Source organism: Giraffa tippelskirchi, chromosome 5, assembly GCF_054371585.1.
Source record: "Giraffa tippelskirchi isolate mGirTip1 chromosome 5, T2T-mGirTip1v1.2.pri, whole genome shotgun sequence".
Lineage (NCBI taxonomy): Eukaryota > Metazoa > Chordata > Mammalia > Artiodactyla > Giraffidae > Giraffa > Giraffa tippelskirchi.
The window spans coordinates 120,436,186-120,455,330 of record NC_137279.1 but is presented as its reverse complement, the minus strand read 5'-3'; the positions used below and the strand labels follow the sequence as shown (position 1 = coordinate 120,455,330).

At 37.1% G+C, this 19,145-nt stretch overlaps 1 protein-coding gene and 1 long non-coding RNA gene across 14 annotated transcripts in view; one reads left to right on the top strand and one right to left on the bottom strand.

The window, feature by feature from the left end:
- LOC145507181 (uncharacterized) overlaps positions 1-19,145 on the bottom strand; it is a 349,446-nt gene that overhangs the window by 189,475 nt on the left and 140,826 nt on the right. The window lies entirely within an intron of this gene.
- LOC145507178 (uncharacterized) overlaps positions 1-19,145 on the top strand; it is a 127,902-nt gene that overhangs the window by 95,682 nt on the left and 13,075 nt on the right. For 6 of the 13 annotated variants that reach the window (XR_014054661.1, XR_014054653.1, XR_014054658.1 and 3 more), the window contains one exon: positions 18,046-18,138. The exons of the other annotated variants lie outside the window; for them this stretch is intronic. Coding sequence is in view for 1 of the 6 variants with exons in the window: in XM_081493153.1 (XP_081349279.1) it covers positions 18,046-18,138 (93 nt within the window). In the remaining 5 variants the exon portion in view is untranslated. The remainder of the gene's footprint in view (positions 1-18,045; positions 18,139-19,145) is intronic. 13 annotated transcript variants of the gene reach the window in all.

Here is a 19,145-nt window from a genome sequence, read left to right as displayed (position 1 = left end):
GATTCTCCAGGGCACTCAGGCTAAATCAGGTGATGAATATTTGTTGAATGAATTATCTTCTCTAATCTTCAAAATAACATTAGGTTTATTTTTCAGTGTGCTACACTAAGGCTAAAGGGAGGCGCTCACCTCCTCATCAAATGACCAGGTTTGTCTGGCTCCTGAGGCTGTACTGTTTCTATGTCACACTGACTGTGCTTTCTATCTGAAGATGGCTTTTTCATGTAGACAGTGAAGACCGCTGGTTCCACAATGGAATTCTGACCATCATACACAAGTAAACAATCGCCAGTTCCCATGACATTGTAGTGATTTCTTTACAGATTATCTTGTGCTGCAGTAAAAGTATGATGAACCAGAACTTCAACTATGTAGGCTTTATTTTAAGAGCATGCAGAAGAAAGACATTGTAAACTTTTAGGCAAAGTCACCATGTTACCAAAAAACAAGCTAATACAAAATTGTAAGAGTACATTCTAAGGAATAAGTTGGAATCTCTGCACATCGAACCCTGTTATTTATACTTCTAGAGTATATATAAAGACCCTCAAATAGAACTTTTGCCCAGAACAGTACCTGGCACATTGTTGATGTTCAGTAAGTATTTGTCAAGTAAGTGAGTTAATAAAGGGAAAACATAAAACCCTCAGCATTCAATGATCCTGAATCATTTGCTTGTGCTTGTCATATTCTTTTTGCTGAAGGAAAATAGTAAACTTGTTTGTTTAAGCTAAGCTTTCCACTATAGAGATCAAAGCAAAACAGTTTTCATTTTCTCATTAAACTAGAAAACTCATTCAATCAGAACAATTTATTTCCTAAATATACTGGTAAAAAACACATGATTCGAGTTTTTAAAGTTTCTACCAAAGCTTAATATATATATTTCTGTTTATGTGTTTAACTATGAATTTAGCTTTATGAGAAAGAAGATTGACATAATTAGCTGAAATGAAAGTTTTGCGTTTATTTGCAGTCAAAATATCAGAGTTATCTCAATCTACATTAATATTTCAGATTCCATTTTTGCTCATCTCTAACCTAACTCCCTCCACACTTATACACTATTGAATTACCCAATACATGATAATTTTAACCAAGATTATCTTAAGATTATATTTGCCATATCAAAAGAAAAGGAAAATATATCGATTTTCTGAGTAAAATGTACAATAAATAATTCTTGATTAGTCAGGAAAAATATATTAGTCAGGAAAAATTTGCATGTCACATACTATAATTCTATGTCTTATTTTTATAATAAAAAGTACATTTATAATATTATCTTCAGTATTTTAATACATAAAGGTCTAATATGAATTTAAAGAGGTACAACTTAAAGAAATTAAATGTTATCTCTTTAAAAAGAAATCAGATCTTTATTTATATTGTTATTGTTGTTCAGTTGCTAAGTTGTATCCAACTCTTTGCAACCCCATGGACTGCCATATGCCAGGCTTCCCAATCCTTCACTATCTCCTGGAGTTTGCTCAAACTCATGTCTATTGAGTTGGTGATAGCATCCAACCATCTCATCCTCTGCTGTCCCCTTCTCCTCTTACCTTCAATCTTTTCCAGCATCAAGGTCTTTTCCAGTGAATCAGCTCTTCACATCAAGTGATCAAAGTACTGAAGCTTCAGCTTTAGCATCAGTCCTTCCAATGAATAATCAGGGTTGATTTCCTTTAGGATTGACTGGTTTGATCTCCTTGCTGTCCAAGGGACTCACAAGAGTCTTCTCCAGCACCACAGTTCTGGTTATGATGTCAGATCTGCTTTCAGATCATGCTATAAATAGGCCAGAAAATCAGGGAGAAGCTGAGCTTGAGTTCCCATTGTAATGAAATTATGATTTGTATATGATACCTTGACAGTTTGTAACATTACTAGTTATATACTCCCTGTTTAAAATGTATATCTAACATCTCACTGCTTCTGAGAGAATCTGTATGGGAAATTTATTTTATCATTAACACCAAGGGTTTTCGATGGAAATCAATCCCATTCTGGGGCCTGGTGAAATTTTTTCAGGACTGAGTTTGGATACTTTAACAAAAAAGCATAATATTGGCAAATTTGGAAAATCTGGGAGTGAAGGTGATAATTAGATCAATATTAGACTTTTAAAGGCAATAGAATTTTCAGACCTTCTCTGACAGGACATGTGCTTCTGGGACTATGATTATGTCTGGTCTGGACACTGACCTTGGTTGGGGGAAGCATACCATCATACTTTCTTCTGTTTGGAGGACTCTCTCTTTGATTCTTTAATCACACAGTAGGCCATCCACAGTGGGCCTGGCATAGAAGCACTTCTTCCTGGCAGCTTTCACAAGAGGAGGAAGTGCTGTGTATCTATGCAAGTTTGCTTCTCTGTGTGTGGCGGCACTCTGCAGGGAGTATCCATCCAGTGCTGCTCTCCCTCTGGGTCTCTGAGGCGCAGGCTTCCTTCCTGCAGTGAAGCGGAGTGGGAATCTCTCTGAAACCACTCTATTTTCCTGCCTTTTTTTTTTCACTCCTAGTGAGGCATGCAATAGATCAAACTCATTCTCTTGGTTGGCATGTTGTGCATCTGACTTCAGTGTGTTTTTATTGTTGTCTTCAAGTGAATTATGCACAAAACTGACAGCAGCTGCCTGCAACAGATAACCCTGAAGGGCAGGGTAATAGAGCCTTGCGGTCAGTCCTTCCTTTCCTGAGCTGCAGTCTTCTCCTTTGAAAGTCTCCTGAGTTCCTAACTGCCAGAGTTCAGGGAATCTGACCATATTTTGATTTCAATCGGAAAAAAAAAAAAAAAATTGATGTAAAATTCAAAGTACCCATGTACTTTTTTTTATAGAAAAAAAAATCTCTAAACTTATGTTTTAGAGAATGAAGAAGGAAAGAAGTAGGAAATCCCCTCAACAGTTTCATTTAGAAAAAAAAAATCACACCTATGCCACCTCCATGGTGTGAAGTGAAAATTATAACGCAGGAGAAGCTGGTGAATGTATTTTAAGTAGATTGTTAATGTTCACAGTGTCAAGTACAAGAGCACTGGACATAACCTACTTACTTATACTTTCTACTGCATGCTCAAATGACTTGCATACACCATACTGCTGCCTCTCAGATGGCTTTGCGGTTACTGTGGATCATGAACCCCACCCTTTTAGATCAGATAAGGCTAAAATGTGATGACGAAGGGAGGGGGGAAAATAACCCTTATATTTATAAGCCAGTGCTTATAAAGATACATAAGACATCAAACATCTAAAATGAAAATCTATTTATCAGGCTATTTAATAAGCTTGGAACAATATTTTTAAACAATACTACTGCTTATCAATTTGCCTTTCATGGGGCTAAAATCTTCTGAAGCATCTAAGTTAATAGAAGACTTAACTGATTTTTTTTACCATGTTTACATTTGAGTTTTTAAGACAACATGAGCTTCAGGTATTTTTTTTTTTTTTTTACCAATAAGACTTTACCTCTGTCGTTAAGTTCCTGCTCTAAGGGAAGTCTGAAGCTATCACTAGCACTAGGTCTTTTGGTTCTATCTTTAAAAGTCTCTGGAATACCCTCTTCTCTGTCCTTAGCAGTGCCATATGACCAGCCTTTATAGCCATTTCCCTATACTCATCTAGGAAAACTTCTAACTGATCTGATTGCCTCCTGCCTGCTCTCTACACTATTGCTATAGTTATCTTTTTAAATGCAGCACTGATACTTTCACTCTTTTGCTTAGAAACATCTCAACAGTTCATAGCTCACCAGAATGGGTCACCAATGTGACCAGATATTGATCACAACAGCCTTTGCGGTACTAATGAACCTGAGTTCATTGCCTCATTCAAGCAGCTTCTTCTGCTGACTCCAGTGTACTATTCAAATATTACCATTTTTTAATTGAGCCTCTACCTAAAAGGTTTGGAAGCACTGCAGTAAAACAAGTGTTTTGGCTCTGGACACATGAGAACATGAGTCCAGGTTTACTAGATCTCTTCCTTTTTCTAGAGAAGCTGGAAACCCAGTTTTTGGTACTGTGGTGAGAAGGAGCATGGTTCATGTCCTGTGTGGTATGCCTGTAGAGGATAAAGCAGACTATCATGGGGATGTCCCTGGAAGTCCAGTGGTTATGACTTCATCTTCCAGTGCAAGGAGTGTGGGTGTGATCCCTGGTTGGAGAGCTAGGATCCCACATGCCTCATGGCCAAAAGATCAAAATATAAAAAATTAGCAACACTTTCCAGGTGGTGCTACTAGTAAAGAACCTGCCTGTCAATACGTTAGAGACACAGATTTGATCCTTGGGTTTGGAAGATCCCCTGGAGGAGGAACTGGCAACCCACTCCAGTATTCTTGCCTGGAAAATCCATGGACAGAGAGCTCCTGGTGAGCTACGGTCCATGGGGTCGCAAAAGAGTCTGCATAGTCATATACACACACACATACACAAAGATTGAAAAGGTAACCCACAGACTGAGAGAGCGTATTTGCAAATCATATATCTGATAAGGGATTAATATACAGAATACATAAAGGACTTCTACGACTCCTACAACCACCACCACCACCACCAACAAACAAGCCGATTTTAAAATGGGAAAAGGACTTGAATAGACATTTTCCCAAAGACAGCAACTGAACAACAATAACAAACAAAGATAATGCATAAATGGCCAATAAGCACATGAAAATATGCTCAACATCACTAGTCATTAGTGAAACAAATTAAAATCATATATATAAGATATCACTTCACAGCCATTAGGATAGTTATTATGAAAACAAACGAGTAGAAAATAATGGGTGTTGGCAAAAATGTAGAGAAATTGAAACCCTATGCATTGCTGGTGGGAATACAACTATATGGTACAACTATATAGTGGTTCCTCAAAAACTTAAACATAGAATTATCATGATTCATTAATTACAATTTTAGAGATATATCCCAAAGAATTGGAAGTAAGCAGTAGAACAATATTTGTACACTTAGTTCTTAGCAGCATTGTTCACAATAGCCTATACATACATATATATATGTATATATACACATCATCCTGTATGTATATACAGGATGATGAAAAAGTTCTGGAGATAGATAATGGTGATGGTTGCACAATTAATGTGAATGTACTTACTGCCCCTAAACTGTGTATCTTAAAATGGTAAATTTTATGTTATGTATCATCGATGTTTAGTCGCTAAGTCATGTCCAACTCTTTGTGACTCCATGGACTGTAGTTCCTCTATTAGTTCCTCTATTTTACCACAATTTTTTAAAAAGCAAATCATTCATTATAGCAATCTTTATTTCTGGTTTACATAGGGGTTTTGGTCAGGCTCCTTTTTGTCTTTACCCTAGTTTCTCTTAAATCAATTGTTCTACTCTATACATATATGTACACACATAAGAATGTGTGTGTGTGAGACAGAGGAGGTGTTACAATGGATCGCTCAAAGATTGAAATGGGAAGGGCAAGTTAATATTGATATTCATCTCTGCAATCTAAAAAAACTTGTCTTTAGAGAATCTTGTTGCTCCAAAGATGTTTTATTCTAGCTCTAGATGTTCTGTATATATATATGTGCATATTTATATGTATAAAATTATACTGAACATTTTTTCTTAAGTTTATTGGCCAGTTGCATTTGTTCTTTTTTAAAACCTTTGTTTTTGTTGAGTTATAATTGACAGAAAACATTGTATTAGTTTCAGGGGTACAGTATGATGATATATATTGAATGCATATATTGTGCATATAATGCATATATTATGAAATGACCACAACAATAAGTATAGTTAACACCCATCACCATACACTGTTACAATTTTTTTAAATCTTGTGATGAGGACTTTTATGATCTACTGTCTTAGCAACTTTCAAATATGCAATACAGTCACCATGTGACAATATAGTCACCATGCAGCACATTATATCCCCATGACTTATTTATTATGTAATTGGAAATTTATACCTTTGGACCCTCTTCACCAATTTTGCCCACTGCTACCCACTGCCTCTGGCAACCACTAATCATCTGCTCTCTGCATCTATGAGCTTGGTTTTTTTAATTTGTTTGGTTGGTTTGGCTTGGTCTACATGTAAATGATATCAAATGGAATTTCTCTTTGATAGCTTATTTCACTTAGCATACATAATACGCTCAAGGTCCATTTATGTTGTCACAAATGGCAGAATTGCCTTCCTTTAATAGCTGAATTATATTCTATTGTCTCTGTGTGTGTACACATTTTATCCCACATTTTCTTTATCCATTTATCCATTGATGGAAACTTAGATTATTATCTTATCTTGCCTATTATAAATAATGCTGTAGTGAACATGGAGGTACATATATCTTTTTTACTTAATATTTTCACTTTGTTTTCTTCAGATAAAGACCCAGAACTGAAATTGCTGGATCATATGGTGGTTATGTTGTAAATTTTTTAAGGAACCTTCATAGCATTCATACCATTTTCTGTAGTGGCTGCACCAATTTACTTTCCTACCAATAGTGTATAAGGGTTTCTTTTTCTTACATCCTCTCCAACACTTTTGACTTCTTATCTTTTTTGATAAGAGCCAGTCTAACAAGTGTAAGGTGATATCTCACTGTGGTTTTGATTTGCATTTCCCTGCTGATTACTGGTATTGAGCATTTTTTTCAGGTACCTGTTGACGATCTGTGTCTGCTTTGGAACAATGTCTATTCAGATTGTCTGTCCATTTTTTTTTAATGGGTTGTTTCTTTGCTATTGAATTGTATGCTTTATATATTTTGACTACTAACTCCTTATCAGATATATGCTTTGCAAATATTTTCTTCCATTCAGTAGCCTTTTCATTTTGTTGATAGTTTTCTTTGCTGTGCAGAAGCTTCTTAGTTTGATATAATCCCACTTAGTTTTGCTTTTGTTGCCTTGCTTTTGAGTCAGAATTTAAAAAATATTTATTACCGAGGTTGATGTCAAGGATCTTTCTGCTCTTATTTTAGATGTTTTAAAATATTGGTGTCATGTGGCAATTCTCATGGCATGGACATTGTCTATCAGAATTTTAATCAGACAAAAAGCAATGCTTCTCATTTTCAGAAGAATATGAGACGAAAAAAGCCATGATGTCCTCCTCTCTTTTCCAATCATATTGCCATCACTCTACTTAAGTCCCATATAAACTCACATCTAAACTATTATGTTAGCTTCCTGTTTATACCTTTAACTTATTTCGTTCACTGTATACCATATTGATTTTCTAAAATAGCACATTTTCTCAGTAGGTGACTTTACTTCCTATTTCACAAAGACTATATCAAGCATGAGTGCTCTTAGTTCCTGCCCTCCCCCTCCCCACCTTTTACACACAAAACTGCATGGGCTGTAACCTTGCCTCTTTTCTCTGTTACAAACCTTGATTCTAATCCAGCCACTTGTGCTCTGAATCTCATTCTCTCCCATCTCCTCTGGGACCTGGATCCATCTGCTGCCCCTCTTTTCTGTCCTGAACCTTTAACCTTTTCTTCTCCTTTAGCTCCTTACCTTCAACCTATAACCAGACTCAACTCTATGTCAGCATAAAAAAACAAAGTGTGTTTCTCAAGCTGCCGACCTGCATTTCTCCTTCTCCTCATCCCTGAGCTTCATGAAAGCCTGTGCTCTCTTTTCTTTGTCCACTCCTTTCCCCATGTATCTCTGTGAAACTGCTCTATAACCATTGCCTGTGGTTGCTTAGGTACTAAATCCAGTAGGCAGCTTTCATTATTTTTTTTATCCTATCTGTCTTCAACTTTGTCTTCAGTTTGGGCCAAAATCTTTCTTTGTGTAATCATTCTTGTAACTCTGTAATCATTCCTTCTTACTCTTCCTCTGCCTACCCTCAGCTACTGGTGTATCCCACTGATCAGTTCTTTGTGGTGCCTTCTCTGCTGATGGTCTTCAGGCTGATGGCATCACCATAAGCTGAAAACTCCAAAATTCTCTTTTCCTCAGCTTTTTCCTGTTTGCTGAACTCAGTTGCATATAACCCAGCATTTCCACTGAACATGTCTACTTGGATGTGCAGCATATTTTATTATAATACCCTATTTTCCATATCTTGGTAAATAGCATTGCCATCTATCAATTGTCCATATCAGAAACATGGAGAAGATTCTGTTCTTGCTGTTTCTAAATACCTAATCCAATTAGGCATGATGTCCTGTGCATTTTACTAAAGTATGTCTATAAGCTTAGTTTTCTTATTCACCTATATTTGACTAATAGTTCTTCAGCTACTCATTAAAGTAAGATGGCACCATATTGACAGTCAAATAAAAATATTATTTCTTGTTATTAAACTGTCATAGTGAGTTCCAAATATTTTGTAAAAAACATCTAGAAATTTAGGCCAAAACTGTAGTTTATGAAAAATTAAAATATGACAATGTGATCACACCCTTCACACAATAGCACTAGTTATTTTAGATAGTAGCTATCACCAAAAAAAGTAAAAAAACAGGAAATAAATTGTGTTGGCAAAGATGAAGAGGAACTGGAACCATTGTACAGTATTGGTGGACACATGAAATACAACTATGGAAAACTTTATGGCAATTCCTCAAAAAATTAAACAGAGAATTACCTTATGACCCAGCAATTCCAATTCTAAGTGCACATACAAAAGAATTGAAAACAGGGACTAGAACAAATATTTGTACACCCATGTTGATAGCAGTATTATTCACAATAGCCAAAAAGTGGAAACAACCTAATGTCTATTGACAGATGAACAGATACAGTCTCAAAGGAATATTACTCAGACTTAAAAGTGAATGAAATTCTGACATACAGTACAGTGTTGAAGACATTATGGTAAGTGAAATAAGCCAGACACAAAAGGACAAATTATATGATTCCACTTATATGAGGTATCTGAAATAGTCCAATTCAGACTGACAGAGGGTAGAATGGTGCTTGTGGGCTGGGAAGCTATTTTTTAATGGGTATAGAGTTTCAGTTTAAGGTAATGAAAAAGCTCTGAAGATGTATAATGGTAATGGTTGCATAATAATATGAATGTACTTAATTCTGCTGATCCATACACTTAAAAACAGTTAAATGGTTAAATATTGTTGTACACATTTTACTACTGTTGTATTCAGCTCAGGCTGCTATAACAAAAATACCACAGGATGATTGGTTTAAACAAAAAATATTTATTTCTCACAGTTCTGGAAGCTAAGATGTTTAAGATTAAGGTGGCAGCAAATTCGGTGATTGTTGAAGTCCTACTTTCAGGCCTGTAGGTGGTGGCCTTCTTGCTGTATGGCCACATGGCTGAAACATCATCTCTTTCTCTTCTTATAAAACACTAATCCCATTCACAAGGGATCCAGCCTCATGACCTGATTACCTTCCTAAAGCCCCATCTCCAAATACTGTCACAGTGGGAATTTAGGTTTCAACATACATGAATTTTATGAATTTGAGGGAACACATTCAGTCCCATAGAAGCCGTTTAAAATTAGAATATATTTATCAGATTTTTAAAAACCCTCCTTCTTGAAACATCTTTCTTTAGACTTCCAGAAGTATAGACTTTTTCCTTAACAATACAGGGTGTGAGAACTAACTGAAGGGAGTGATCTCTTGCCCGAAGGGTATAAGGGAATGGTTCTGAGAGACAATCAGAGATATCAAAGTGTTCTCTGAAACTCCTGGGTGAAAAGAAATAGAAAACTGGGTGGCACTAGTGGTAAATAACCCACCCGCCAATGCAGAAGATGTAAGAGACACAGGTTCAATCCCTAGGTTGGGAAGATCCCCTGGAGAAGGGCATGGCAACCCACTCCAGTATTCTTGCCTGGAGAATCCCAAGGACAGATGAGCCTGGTGGGTTACCATCCGTCGCAAAGAGTCCGACAGGACTGAAGCGATTTAGCATGTGCATGCACAGCTGTGAAGGACATCCTGCTGTTGGCTCTGTCCCCTCGGTGACTGCAAAGATGCCTTCCTCACTCCTCTACTTGTATCCCTCCAGAGTGTGTGTTTCCCAGCTTGAACAAGACCCTTCCTACTTCTGTTAAAGCAAACAATGCACTCCAAAACAAAATAGAACTATACTTAGCGAAAAAAGAAAAAGTTTAAAAATACGTGCATTTTTGCAGTCATTATGAAGCAATCTAAAAGCTGAATAAAAGAGAAAAGCAACTCAAAATTAGAACAAAGACCTTGGGAGCTCTAATGTGAAAATATGTGTATCATTGTTAAGTGCCAAAGTAAATACAGCATGCAAACCCCAAACTGCTTATCTGTGTGGTTTCCATAGTGTCAATATATATGCAAAGTTGGTCTGGCTGCACTGAGAGCCATTAAAGGTCATGGAAGTAAAAACAAAAGTCAGACTCTCTCTGTGAACATTTGGCAAGCAAGTGTCAAGTTTCCTCCACACTTTCTCAGTTCTAGAGAAATGAGCGAGAGGTGGCAGTAATGTTCTCCCCTTCCCACCACCCCCCACCCCACCCCCTTCTTCTCTCCTTCAGTCTCAATCCCCCATGAATTACAGCATTGTTTTCTTTTGAGTCCCAGGAAATGAAATTCAAATTTACAGTGAAAAGGTACCCAAGGAAAGAGATGACCTGTTCCTTTTAATAAATATTTTCATATTTAATTACATCATACATAGTTAAAATGAGAAGTGCTTTAAAAACTGACCTGCTTTGGGGGGAAAAATAAGATATGCTTCAAAATGCTCTCTCCTTGTCAAGTCAAAATAGCTTCAGATAAGTGAATAACAGGAATACCTGCTATAGCAACATAGCATCAGGATGACAGGAATGAATAGCACATCGCCCAATTTTCACTGGTTGTGCTACAGTTTTTGAGCATAGATTAGGAGGTTCCTGAAATGTTAAGTGGATGTGGTGACAAATTATATCAGTTATAAAAGCTACACTTAGTGGGATGGTTTTGCCTTATTATTTGCGAAGTTTAACAGCAGATATATACGGGGATGGTTTTTGTTTTTGTTTGTTCTTTTAGTGGAAAGGAATGGAAATTTAGCAGTGAGTTAATTCTACAAGCATTTATCGAATGATTACTATATGCTGGGCACTCTGCTTGGCACAGTTGTGAGATGTTTGAAACTCACATCTGTTGAGTAACTCCCCTAAGGTCTCACTATTAATAAACAACAGAGCAAGTCCATGCTTTGAACTCCTATGTTACTTCTCAATTACTTTTGTTAAGAGGGCAAGATTCTGCATTGTATGTCCCTGTATCTTCTTACTCCTTCACATCTGATTCTCAGCCCCTGTGCCCTAGAACAGTGCCCATCTCATCAGTCCTCTCCTGTGGAACAAAACAGTCAATAGGTCTTAATGCATGTGTGCTCATTCACTTCAGTCGTGTCCGGCTCTTTGTAACCCTATGGTCTGTAGCCTGCCAGGGTCCACTGTCCATGGGATTCTCGAGGCAAGAATACTGGAGTGGGTTGCCATTTCCTTCTCCAGGGGATCTTCCCAACCCAGGAATCAAACCCATTTCTCCTGCGTCTCCCGCACTGCAGGTGGATTCTTGACCCACTGAGCCATGTGGGAAGCCCATAGGCCTTAATAGCTGGCTCCAAATTCCATATACGTGTTACTGCTGCTACAGGGACCACTACTGCTACAGTTAATAGTGCTGCTTCTATTACTTTGTTGTGTGTGTGTGCTCAGTTGCTCAGTCATGTCCAACTCTTTGCAGCCCCATGGACTGTAGCCTGCTAGGCTCCTCTGTCTGTGGAATTTTCCAGGCCAAAATACTGGAACGGGTTGCCATTACCTACTCGGGGATCTTCCGGACCCAGGGATTGAACCTGCATCTCTTGCACCTCCTGCTTTGACAGGTGGATTCTTTACCTCTGAGCCACCTTTATTACTATACTATTAACAATAGCAATGATAATTGATAATCTTCATCGACTCCTTACTATGTGACTGGAACTCTGCTAAGAGCTTTGTAAGCCTTCTTTCATTTAATACTTTCAATGGTGGTTGAATGTATATGCTCTTGAACAGGCTGTGTTAGTTAGATCCAATCCCCTGTTCATTAGCTGTGTGACCAAGGGCAAGTTATTTAATGTTCCTGATTCTTGATTTCCTTATCTATGAAACAGAAATAATAAAAGTATCTACCTAGGAGAGATGTTGAGAAAATTAAGTAATATAATTTAGAGAAGTAGCTATGAGACAGTAAGTTCCGTTCCAAGATGACAGAGTAGAAGGACATGTATTCATCTTCTCCTGCAAGAATATGTGATATGTATTGACTACAAATCATTATTATTAATACACATGTAATTTCGTCTATCTGTAAAATTCATGCCATGTTCACACAGCCCAGTTATGAGTCCTTTTTGCTTTGGTCTCCCATATTTTTGTTCCAGTTCCCTGCCTGGAACTGAAACCTGTTTTGAAACCAGTCCAGTTGGCTGGATCTCTGACAGCCTGTTCTGTATTCCTGGGAACTGGATCTTGTCTCCTATGTCATCAGCCTCTGGATGGGATGCTACATATCATTTCCTGTCAGTGCAGCGACTTGATTTTTAATATTCCCATTGCTATCGTATTCCAGGCAAATAGGCCCCATTAACTTTGTCTTTGACTGAGCTCCAGTTCAACATGCTCCTTCATAAACGCCAATTTGAACTGCTGAACGGTTTTCCCACCTTGCTCAATCCTGCTTCTTGCCCTTCTCTACAAGCTGACGTTGAAATCATAGTACACCTGGAGGTCAAACTCATCTAAGATATAGTTATAGTTATAAAGGACCCAAAGATGAAAATACTTGTCCTGTGCTTAGTTACTCAGTCATGTCTGACTCTTTGGGACCCCATGGACTGTAGCCTGCCAGGCTTCTCTGTCTATGGGGATTATCCAGGCAAGAATACTGGAGTGGGTTGCCATGCCCACCTCCAGGGGATCTTCCCAACCCAGGGATTGAACCCATGTCTCCTGCCTTGCAGGCAGATTCTATACTGTCTAAGCCACCAGGGAAGTCCATGAATACTGGAATGAGTAGCCTATCCCTTCTCCAGGGGATCTTCTTGACCCAGGAATTGTACTGGAGTCTCCTGCATTGCAGGTAGATTCTTTACCAGCTGAGCTACCAGGGAAAAATGAACTTACAATCTTTATAAAATAGAAAAAACACAAGACATAGCTTATATATCACCTTGGGTTCCATTGATCTTGCCTGCCCTGTGTTCTAGACCTTCAGTTATTTCTCAAAAGCTTCTATAGTATATTTACTTTGTGCCTAACATGGTTCTGCTGTCCGGAGCCAACTTATTGCATAACTAAGAATCCTGACCCTCCACTTTGGTTATCTATCACCTTGTAGCCAGGTAGCCAGCCACATGCTCAGAGTCACTGGCTGCTTCTTCCATTTTGGGGGCTCTGATGAATTACCTCACCATAGGCTTAAAAGAAAATATGGGATAAGTAGAGATTTTTTTCTGATCATATTTTTCTACACAAACCTCTCTCACCACAACATCACCCTCCCCTAACACACACAGCACCTTAATATGACGAAAATTATTTTGCCTTCAGGGATAGCATTTAATCTAGAATTTCCCTTCCACTAACTCTGGAAGAAAAACAAAATTTTAAACTATTGATAAATCCTTTCATTCCACAATTAGAGATAAGGAGCTTACAACACAAATACCAGAATCAGTTTTAGCTACAAATGAGGATATCACACTCTTTTTTGTTTTGATGGGGGAGAAGAGTTGGAGAGCAGAAAGGCAATGTGGGTCTTCAGAAGGGGACAGAGCAGCCTGGAGGCAGGAAAGATGACTTTATCCAATTATACAATTTATTCACAGTTCTGCACTGTTCATCTTCATCTGATAACAAGCAAAGAAAAGCTGGGCATAGCAGTCCTGTGGGGCCAGACACAGACAAATTATAATGGAAACTGTGATCAGATAATAAGCTTAAGCAAAGATCTAATCCATGATGGAATATTTATAAAAAGCAGAAAGAATTCCATATGGAATATCAACTGTATTAAACAAGGCAATTATAATCTGATGCTGGATAGTATGGAACTGAATGAATATTATAGTTCAGATTTTGTTGCAGCAGATGTTGTTTCAGAAAAATCCTTTATAGAAGAAAATCTAAACCTGCTCTTGGAATGATAGGCCATTTAGTTAAAATCATATTTGTTACACTTTATCAGCCAAATATGGATAGTGATAGAGCTGTTATTTGAACTCAAATTCAACATTTCTAACTACTAACCTGAACTATACCCAGCACCTTCTGTTAAGAATCACTGTACTACAATGATCTATTTTGCTGAAAAATAAATATTACTGCACCTCTACCTTTCAAAATTTTCAGTTTAAAAATTTAGTATAGCATTTGAAGCTCTTTATAATCCACTTCTAACCTCAATATTAACCCCAATTATTTCATTTTAGTATCCCATCACATTTGCTTACATTCAGTAAACATGCACTGAGCTAGCCCTGTATTGGAGAAGGCAATGGCAACCCACTCCAGTACTCTTGCCTGGAAAATCCCATGGACAGAGGAGGCTGGTAGGCTGCAGTCCATGGGGTTCGCTAAGAGTTGGACACAACTGAGCAACTTCACTTTCACTTTTCACTTTCATGCATTGGAGAAGGAAATGGCAACCCACCCCAGTGTTCTTGCCTGGATAATCCCAGGGATGGGGGAGCCTGGTGGGCTCCCATCTATGGGGTCGCACAGAGTCAGACACGACTGAAGCGACTTAGCAGCAGCAGCAGCAGCCCTGTATTAGGTAAAAAGAATATAAGGACCCTCCAGAGTAACGACAATATAACTAGGAAGAAATTGCCACAGAAGAGGTTACATATGAGTTGAACCTTAAGAATGGGTAGTATTCCAGCAGGAGAATGAGATAAGGACTCTTAAGGCAGACACAATATGGGTACCCTAGACATGCTTGGCATTTTCCTATTACATTGCCTTTTAAAACAAAAATGGAACCTTGGTACTTGGACAGCATGAGGTGGTAGAAAGAAACTAGATTGGAGAACAGGAGACTAGAACTAACCATATTGGACTAGCCACTTCAAGGCCTTGCTTTCTGTCTTTTCATCTATAGATTAAGAGGTTTAACTAATACCTATTAAAGACTGCTTCAAGCTGTAATAAACATCATTCTGTGGTTGAGGAACAAGATCTATTCCATTATCTTATGTACAAATGCATGGAGGAAAAACTATTGCAAGAGTCATGGTTAACAACTTGGGCTCTGCTACTCACTTGTTTTATGATCAAGAACAAGATTCTTGACTACCTGATGCTTTGATTTCCTTAGCTGATCATGTAAGGTTGTTGGAAGGGTTGAGTCATAATGTAATACTTTAAATTAATTAATATAAAGTACATTGCCTGGCATATATCAAGAGTTCAGTGTTAACTATTCAATATAATTATATATGCATTCACGTATGTTTGTATGTACACACACACATATATAAAATACCTGCACTTATATGCATAGAAATTTCATGTAGTATTCAAAATATGTAGACTTTGAAAATGCAATGAAACAATAAAAATCTGATTTGTATTCTTAAATAGAAGCAACTATTTTTTTTTTCAAATGACAGTGTCGACTTTTAGTATAACTTTTACTTTAGTTTTAAAAAGTCAAGAAATTGCAGTATTCAATCTGTTCTTTTACTTTCTTACAACTTGGAAAAGTTTATTTTATTTATAATAATTTACTTTCTAGATGGAAATACCTGTCCAACTATTTATATAACTCTGTATATAAATGACTAATATATATTAATTCAACAGGGGAAATACAAATAATAGCTGTCATGTGTAAAATTCCTGTGTGCCAGGCAATTTTAAGAGTTTTACTCAGATTGTCTCATGTATCCTCATGACAGTTCTAAGAAGGTGAAATCATTTTTCCTATTTTACAAATGGAGAAAACAAAATGGAGAAAATTAAAGACACCACCCGGGTCATATGATTAGTAAGTGCAGAGCCAATTCCATCCTAAGCCTTACCTTTCCAGCCATGCTTCTCTTCCTTCCTTGCTTTGTGAGAGCTTGAAACTGTCTTGAGATCAACTCTTCATCATTAGTTACCAAATATGGCTAGTGATTAAATCTTCTAAGGACCCAAATGTCCATAAACAAAATGTGGTATATCCATACAATGAAATACTGTTGGTCATAAAAAGGAATGAAGTACTATACATGCAACAATTTGGTTGGACCTTGAAAACATTATGTTAAGGGAAAGAAGCCCGTCATACAAGATCACAAAGTGTATGATTCCATTTGTATGAAAGTCCAGAACAGGGAAATGTATAGAGTCAGGAATGGTGTGGATGGCAGGACAGTCAGAGAATAGCTAAAGAGTTTCCTTAGAAATGATAAAAGTGGTCTAAGGTTGACAGTGATGATGGTCACACTTATCTGTGAATATGCTAAAAACCACTCAAATGTATTAAGTAGGTGAATTCTATGGTAGGTAAATTATATCTCAATGAAACTGCTTTTAAAAAAAGTCCTCTGGGGAACTTTTTACACAATTTTGATTCTCAGGTTCTGCCTCACCCTACCTCCAGAACCCCCACCTCTAAGATTCCAGTTTGATAAATTTAGATTGGTTCTCTGTTGCTATAATTTAGCCACTAAGTCATGTCTGACTCTTTGTGACCGCATGGACTGAAGCCCGCCAGGCTACTTTGTCCATGGAATTTTCCAAGCAAGAATATTGGAGTAGATTGGCATCTCCTTCTCCAGGGGATCTTCCCGGTCAAATCTGTGTCTCTTGCACACATCTCCTTCATTGCAGGCAGATTCTTAACCATTGAGCCTTTTACATTTTAATGATAGGCTAGTTAAATGACCAGAAAATACATTTAAGGAATGGACACTAAACTGAAGGGGATGAAATACAAGAGCTTCCAACCAATGTTTAACCATATTTCATGATTATATATATGTAACCATATTTCATGATTATATATATGTATTATATATATATATGCATTTCTTGGGGGATTTCTATTCAAATTGGACCTCTGAAAAGACTACATCTTATTGTTCTAAAGTTACAAATGCATTTCAGTTTCTTTAGAATGTGTTAGGCTTTAGCTGACTAAGCAGCATTACCGCTTAGTAGAGGTCCAATGCTATAATTTGACCCCTCTGGCAAATTAAATACAATTATGCAAATTACCAGGATTTGGGCATAATCTAATTAGTACGATACATATGCAGCAGATAATAATTTCCCTGGCTGAAAACTAGATAGTCTTATTTCATGTTTGAAATATGTTTTAGAAAAACATTCTACTATGTAAGCAAGATTTCATTATCTTATATATACTATTTGGTCAGCTCCATAATGGACATGTTTAGAAAAATAAAGCCAAAATTGGAATCTTCAAGTGATGATGTATTTTTTCAGAAATTCATAATTACCAAACAGGGTATTGCATGAAACTAGAAAGAAAATTCAAGTGGAAATGATTGCTTTTCACTAATAAAGTATAATTGTAACACTGCTATAACTTTTCTCTTTATATAACTACAATCAGTGTCAAGTATGATTTAATAGAGATAATTTTATTCACGTAAACATAAAAGTTTAGGAGTTTAAAACTGACCTGAATTAAATTCATACCAATAAATTCCAGTCACACACTTTCTGAATGGTATTTATAATCATGAGATTGAGTGAACTCTTTTTTAAATATGTGAACACTATTAGCCTTAATCAGTATTACATGTATGCACTGAGCAGAAATCAGGAAAGATTTTTTTTAGAGCTCCTTACTGAGGAAACTAAAGAAATTATCCCTCTTATGTAGAGAAAAAAAAGAAGCTTTCTTTTTCTTTCTTCCTACAAAAGTGAATTTCATATGTAAGAGAAGTACTGACTAATAGCATTGGATATTGGCCTTTTATATAAAGGAAATTAATGTACGGGTGCACCAAGGCCTCCAGTGTGCTATTGTCGTTTCCAAGTGTGTGAACACAGCCTTCACTCATTTATTCTTAGCTTTTCCAGGAGACTGCCAACAAGCACAGCCAGCTCTCAAGCTGTATTGCGCAAAGATTTGCAGCCCACAAAGATCGGGAGTTTTTTTCAAAGGTAACGTCAAGGTCATAAAAGCCCCTAAACAGCTGTTAGGGAGTAACAACGATTAAGAAAACAGTGGCCTGTGTTAGCTCTTTGTTCTGTTAGCAGAGAAATGCTCAGTTTGGTGGATAAAGAGGAGAAAAAAGTCCTGTTAATTCTATCTTTCTTAATCTACTTGTAAACTCGTAGTGACAAGTATATTCCTGAGAAATAAAGCTGCACAAGCAGTGTTTGTGTTGTGAGTATATGTGAAGGCATTACTGAATAAGCATATTTCTAAGTGATGTTACCAGCTATTTTCATTGTGCCAGGAGCTTCCCCGCCACGGACCACAGGACCTTGTGATGGGGAGGGTGGCACAGAGTCAGGGCAAAGCCGCAGAAGTGGGGTGGGCAATAATCCAGATGGACCTGTAGGTTTTCTTAATTGAGCATTATTAAAAATGCCAACACTGAAGTGTGGCAGGAGAGGGCCCTCAAACATTTTACTCTAGAAACAAAAGTAAATTATCTCATAATTTGGATCTGCTTCAAAAATAATATGGGTGGGACAAGTAGGTGTGTTACAGATGAAACAAGATTGGTCATGAGTTGAGCGTTGTTGAAGCCACATGATGAATACACAGAGATTTAGCCTGGCCTTCTTTTTAGCTTGGTGGCTTTTGAAAATTTCCCTTATGATAAGCTTAAATATTGTTATATTCAAAAAGGTTAGGAACCACTGTGTTATGTTAAATTGTCAAGTGATTTTGCTTAAAAAATATTTCACTAGATACTCAAGCAGTCAAATTGATGGAAACAAACATTAAAATGGTTTTCTAAAGGCTATATAAAAGATATTGTTAATCACTTGTTTACTATAGGGATGCCCAGATCTACTGTTTGTAAACTTAACCTAATCTTTATCTCTCAGCAAAAGTTAAACGAGGAAAACACAGCATGCATACTCCTATAATGAGTTATAGGATATATTGATTGAGAGAAATCTAAAAATTAAAATGCATTTTTCAATGTTTCTTG